The sequence below is a fragment of the Bufo gargarizans genome, chromosome 5 (assembly GCF_014858855.1).
Source record: "Bufo gargarizans isolate SCDJY-AF-19 chromosome 5, ASM1485885v1, whole genome shotgun sequence".
NCBI lineage: Eukaryota > Metazoa > Chordata > Amphibia > Anura > Bufonidae > Bufo > Bufo gargarizans.
In genome coordinates, this window is record NC_058084.1 from 159534376 (window position 1) to 159541299 (window position 6924).

Sequence of the window (6924 nt, forward strand, 5' to 3'; positions counted from 1 at the left end):
AAGGTGCCTGGTGAGGTTACCTTGTCTCATAGGTCCACGGAGCTCTCCGCGTCTGAGTCCGCATGTTCGGCTGAGTCATGTTGAGGGCCCAGCGCCATCTTGGGCTGCCAGCTTGTTTTTCAGGTACTGTTCTATTTCAGATTGATTCTTCTTGGACTTGCTGGGTTTCAGGTGGTCCCTGATCCGGTCCCTGCCGATTTTGACCATGGTGGGGTTCTTTAGGCTGCAGGATTAGGCTCAGGGGTCCCTCTTGCTGCTCAGTCAAGCTCCGCCCCCATTTCTACAACCCTTTTAAAAATATTTAACATAGCCTAAAAATAGGCACCCTAGTACAGCTCTGACATGTTAGTGCTGAACTGGAGTGTGGATTTCATTGGGGGCCTTAGCTGCGCAGGCCAGAGCACACATGGCTGCTCCTGGGACAGCTGAAGCAATGAAAAAAGGCAAATCTGCCATTCAGAATTTTTTGCCATATGGGATAAGTATTTATATATTTTTATAGTATAGGTGTTTTGCCTATGATGCTCTTTTTTTGAAAATTGTTTATTTTAATTTTGGGGAAATGGAACCATTTAGTATTCCATATTACGAAGATGGAAAAAATAAATAAAAATGCAATTGTGCCATTATTATATTTATCTTTTACAGCATTCATTGTGCATACAAATTGTAAAAATGAACCTTACCTTTATGCTGTGGGTGAGCATGATTACAGCGATAGCAAATTAATATACTTTTTTTTTTACTATGTTTCAATACTTAATACTTAATACTTAAGTCGTAATATTTTATAACTATAGTTTTAATTAATACCATTTTAGAATATGTATGACTTTTTGATCAATTCCATTTTTTGTGGAGAAGGGACCAGAAAATGGAACATTTCGGGACATGGCATTGAAGAGTATTTGGGGGTTTTATTTGGTCTGCAAAATGGAGAAAGGAATGATAAAAAAAAAAATGTTTTACTTTTTTTTAACCTTTATTAGCTTTATTTTTTAGCTTTGCTAGGGAGCTTGAACATGCAATCATTAGATCACTTATACCGCCGACTGCAGTAATAAACTATCACAGTATCTGGTAGAATTACAATGTTTTTTATTAAGCCTTGCCTGAGCAGAGTTTAATGGGAACATAACTATGGCAGGCCTGGATGCTTTCAGAAGGTCTCAGGCCGAATTTTTGCAACTGTTCTGCAAATTACAGAGCAAGTCCTATTCTTGTTCATACTTTCAGATGATAACAGCACTTGCAATTGATGGGTGTGAGAAAAATACAGAACGCACGCAGAAGGACCCCCACCCCCTCGCAGCTCACCTGGCCCTGGTCCCGTCTGCAGCAGCTGGCTTCTCCTCTGTGTGGTCCTGGTATCTTCTCTCTGATTCAGACAATCGCTGGTTTGAGGACCGTATTTTTTGCCCTCTAAGACGCACCTAGGTTTTAGAGGAGGATAATAAGAAAAACATATTTTCCATTACACCTCAGGTCAGACCAGCAATCAGACCCCCAATGTTAATCAGACCTTAGATCAGACCCCCAATGCCTCAGATCAGACCCACATGTCAGACATCAGACCCTATCCATCAGCCCCCCATGTAAGCCACCATGCCCCCATATAAGCCATCATACCCCCATGTCAGCAATCAGCCCCCAATGTCACATTTCTCCCCCTCCATGTCACATTTCTCCCCTCCTTTTTACATAATCCCTTCTGTCACATCACCCCCATGTCACATTTCTTGCCCCATGTCAGATTTCTCCCCCCTCCATGTCACATTTCACCCCCTCAATGTCACATTTCTTCCCCTCAAGGCCTCAATGTCACATTTTTTCCCCTCCTTATCAAATCACCTATGTCACATCAGCTCTCTATGTCACATTTCTCCACCTCCTTGTCACATTTCACCTCCTCAATGACACATTTCTCCCGTTCCATCCATGTCACATTTCTCCCCCTCCAAACCATGTCACATCACCCCCTTCGTGTCACATCCATGATAACATCATTACCCCCTATTGTGTCACATTCCCCCCCCCCATGGCACATCATCACCCCCCCCCCCGGCCGGCCCTGGCCCCATCCCCATGTCAGAGACTACAGACATTGTCTCCACTCCCATCATGTCACGGTCACCATCACCCCCCCCCCCTCCGTTTATGATTGTTGTTTGTGTAATAATTTTTTTTTAAACACATTTATGCCGTGCACAATGGCGCTGCTGCGCTCAACAGTGATCACCTACCCACCTGTCCTGCTGCTACGGCAATCTTGCTGTGTGTGAGTCAGAATCACAGACACAGTCAGTTCCAGGCCCTGCTGCCGCCCGCCGCCGCTGCGCCACTCACAATGCACTGGCCTGACCCCATGACCATGTTGCCGTGCTGCCGTGCTGCCAGACCCATGCCGCTCTGTGAGTAAGGGCTGCACGGCGCGCGCAGGCTGGGGCGGGCGACGCTGCAGCGCAACTCACAAGTAAGTGATAAAAAAAAAAGAGAAGCTTCATTTTTCCGCCCTCCCCCAGGGTGCGCCCTAAGGCAGCCGCTTTATGTGCCTTATGGTAGTGCCAGCCCTGTTCATTGTGGGTGAGCTGTTCAGGCATCAGAACCAGCCAGATCCCTGAAAATAAATTTTTAGATAACGTGGTTGCAGGGAATTAAAATTATTCTGTTTTTCAAACCAACACCTGGGTCTAAATACTTTTGTAATTGCATATGATAAAAATTTTTGTATAGCCTGTTAAATAAAATGTATCTGTACAGTGCCACCTGCTGTTTGTTCTTTTTTCCTTATTTTTTGTCCGTCTCACTGAACTAGTTGAACGTGCTCAGTTTAAATCTTCAACTGCCACCAAAATATGTTCTATTAGAAGCTGTGGCAGTTACAGGAAGAGATCTGCAGCAGAAAGGACACAACCCCTGAGCTGCCAGACGGAGGATAATCTAGCATAGCAATTGGAGCTGTAAATGTGGAGATTTCTGGAACCATTCGCAGACAGGGCTGGTTCTAGCCTTGTTAGTATTGTAATGTACTATATCATGTCTGATATTCACTTTTTGCATCAATCAAGGCATAAGCCCTTTAAAGGCCATGAACAGCAGATGTCAGGAAGAAATTAACTAATCTTAAAACAGCATAAGAAGTCATCAATGGATACCAGGCATGCTATAAGAATGGTTCTTTAGTTTAGCTCCGGTATAAATTAAATAACTGGCATGATAATCAAAAGCAGTCAATTTAACCTAATATCTTTTGTAAATTGATGTCATTTTTTTTAAAGGGAATCTGTTAAATTAGCCATGCTGTCAGACCTTTAAGTTGCATGGCATAGAACAGGGGGAGATGAGTAGAATGATATACACTCACCTAAAGAATTATTAGGAACACCATACTAATACGGTGTTGGACCCCCTTTTGCCTTCAGAACTGCCTTAGTTCTATGTGGCATTGATTCAACAAGGTGCTGATAGCATTCTTTAGAAATGTTGGCCCATTTTGATAGGATAGCATCTTGCAGTTGATGGAGATTTGAGGGATGCACATCCAGGGCATGAAGCTCCCGTTCCACCACATCCCAAAGATGCTCTATTGGGTTGAGATCTGGTGACTGTCGGGGCCATTTTAGTACAGTGAACTCATTGTCATGTTCAACAAACCAATTTGAAATGATTCAAGCTTTGTGACATGGTGCATTATCCTGATGGAAGTAGCCATCAGAGGATGGGTACATGGTGGTCATGAAGGGATGGACATGGTCAGAAACAATGCTCAGGTAGCCCATGGCATTTAAACGATGGCCAATTGGCACTAAGGGGCCTAAAGTGTGCCCAGAAAACATCCCCCACACCATTAAACCACCACCACCAGCCTGCACAGTGGTAACAAGGCATGATGGATACATGTTCTCATTCTGTTTACGCCAAATTCAGACTCTACCATTTGAATGTCTCAACAGAAATCAAGACTCATCAGACCAGGCAACATTTTTCCAGTCTTCAACAGTCCAATTTTGGTGAGCTCGTGCAAATTGTAGCCTCTTTTTCCTATTTGTAGTGGAGATGAGTGGTACCCGGTGGGGTCTTCTGCTGTTGTAGCCCACCTTTCTTTCCCATTCTGACATTCAGTTTGGAGTTCAGGAGATTGTCTTGACCAGGACCACAACCCTACATGCATTGAAGCAACTGCCATGTGATTGGTTGACTAGATAATCGCATTAATGAAAAATAGAACAGGTGTTCCTAATAATTTATTAGGTGAGTGTATGTATAGTTTTGTAGGGAATTACACAGTGTAGTTAAAGTATACAGCATGTGCTTGTTTTTCTTGAGTACATAATACATTAATTTAAAAGTCAAGCCCCTTATGCCTTTCAGATATGATCATACTTAACAAGAGCGATGGGTTTTTATTAATGGAATTTCACTATTCTCCAGTGATTAAAACAACATTTTTTTTCCTTCTTCTGAATGCCTACTCCATCACTGTGATTGGAAACATTGTCATCATTTCAACAAATAAACAACTACATAAACCAATGTATTTTTTCCTCATTAATTTGTCATGCTTAGATCTATTGGTAACGGGTGCAATCACACCCAAGTTCCTGTCTCTTCTGGTGAACGGAAGTAGAATCATCAGTTATGTGGGCTGCATGATACAATGTTACAGCTTCTTCTTCTTGGGTTCGACTCAGATACTGATTCTAACAGTCATGTCTTTTGACAGGTATATGGCTATATGCCACCCTTTACGTTACACGGCTGTGTTAAGCCCCACACTCTGCCTATTTCTAGCTTTGGGTGCTTGGGCATGTGCTTTTCTGGACACCATAGCCCCAACTGTACTAGTTGTTCAGCTTACCTTCTGTGGTTTGAGAATTGACCATTTTTTTTGTGATGTAGAACAGCTTGTAGAAATGGCCTGCACAGACACCAAACATATACGTGTTTTAAATTTTATGGTTTCTGCAGTGATTGTGTTTGGATCACTTATACTGATTTTTGCATCTTATGTAAATATAATAATTGCAGTATTAAAGATACCCTCATCAGGTGGGCGATGGAAGACCTTTGCAACATGTTCCTCTCACCTCTTAATTGTGTTTATACACTATATTGGCACAGTGTTTATGAGCTTACGGTCTATTAAAAACTCCTCTATAGATTTTGACAAATTGGCTATAATCTTGCATTCAGTATTGACTCCGCTCTTCAATCCATTCATCTACACTCTGAGAAATCAAGAGGTAAAACATGCTGTGAAGAGTTTCTTCAAATGTGGAGACAAATATATAGTCAAAAGACCTGGGAAGTAATGAGATTTCCCTATGCACTGTGAACACTGTGAGTCCGTATGACATGCAGATGACAGGCGTCGCCCTTAGAATCTCTATACACTTCACTTATTTGGGCAGTCACAGGGCCAAAACGGACCAACTGACTCAAGTGTAAACTCAGCCTTAGGCTACCTTCACGCTAGCGTTTTGGCTTTCCTTTTGTGAGATCCCTTCAGGGCTCTCAAAAGCGGTTTAAAAATGGATTCTAATGCATTCTAAATGGAAAAGGATCTGTTTAGAATGCATCAGTTTGCCTCTGTTCAGTCACTATTCCGCTCTGGAGGCGGACACGTTTTGCTGTCCGCCTGACGAAGCAGAGCCAAATGGATCCGTTCTGGCACACAATGTAAGTCAATGGGGACAGATCAGTTTTCTCTGACACAATCTGGCACAATAGAAAACGGATCCGTCCCCCATTGATTTTCAATGGTGTTCAAGACGGATCCATCATGGCTATAGAAGACATAATACAACCGGATCCGTTCATGACAGATGCATGCGGTCGCATTATTGTAACGGATCCAAAAAAAAAAAAACATGACGGATCTGCAAAAAAACGCTATTGTGAAAGTAGCCTTATGGGTCTATGTTAGCGCCAAGAAGAGCATTCTTTTTACACCATCGTCAGCTGATTCCACATAGATGTCTACAGAACCTGTTCTATTAAACGTTTATACAAGTAGAGCCCCCCCGAGTGGAGAGGGTATCAGCAGTAAGTTTGTGTTGACAACACTGATTATTTTGCCTTTCCTCTGTTCCAATAACCCCCAAAAAATGGATTCTGTCTATTGAGAATCCGTCTTCACTCAGTCAGTGGATCCAAAACAGAGATGAATGGAATATTTGCATGTCTTCTGTGTTTTGTACCCACTTTTGTCTACCAAATCACAAGCCAATTCTGATGGGACCTTACAGTCCTTACAGCTGCTACACAGAGAGGATCCATTGTGCTTCTCATTTTTCCTTCCTTCTGACAGATCAGAAGAAGCGTCAAATAAATGATGATGTCAGCCAGGCCAAAAGGCAAAATAGTGGCCCAATCATCAAGTGGGGAGGGTGGGAACAGCATGAGAAGTCCACAGAGTGGACCAATGACATAGTGGTAAGGTGGAAGCAGCATCAGGAGGCCACAGGGTGGCATAATGACAGTGTGGAGGTGGCAGCAGCATCTGGAGGCCACAGAGTGGCAAGGTAACATAGTGTGGAGGTGGCAGCAGCATGAGGAGACCACAGAGTGGCAAGGTGACATAGTGTGGATGTGGCAGCAGCATGGTGAGACCACATCGTGGCAAGGAGACATAGTGTGGAGGTGGCAGCAGCATAAGGAGACCACAGAGTGGCAAGGTGACATAGTGTGGAGGTAGCAGCAGCATCAGACCATGGAGTGGCAAGGTGACATAGTGTGGAGGTGGCAGCAGCATGATGAGACCACAGAGTGGCAAGGTGACATAGTGTGGAGGTGGCAGCAGCATGAGGATGCCACAGAGTGGCAAGGAGACATAGTGTGGAGGTGGCAGCAGCATGAGGAGACCACAGAGTGCAAGTTGACATAGTGTGGAGGTGGCCGCAGCATCAGGAGGCCACAGAGTGG

The 6924-nt window shown here is 43.6% G+C and overlaps 1 protein-coding gene across 1 annotated transcript; it reads left to right on the top strand.

The window, feature by feature from the left end:
- Positions 1 to 4373: 4373 nt before the first annotated feature.
- Positions 4374 to 5312, top strand: LOC122939362 (olfactory receptor 6M1-like). The gene has a single exon (XM_044295426.1). The coding sequence runs from the start codon at positions 4374 to 4376 to the stop codon at positions 5310 to 5312; it is 939 nt and encodes a 312-aa protein (XP_044151361.1).
- The last annotated feature ends 1612 nt before the right edge of the window (positions 5313 to 6924 follow it).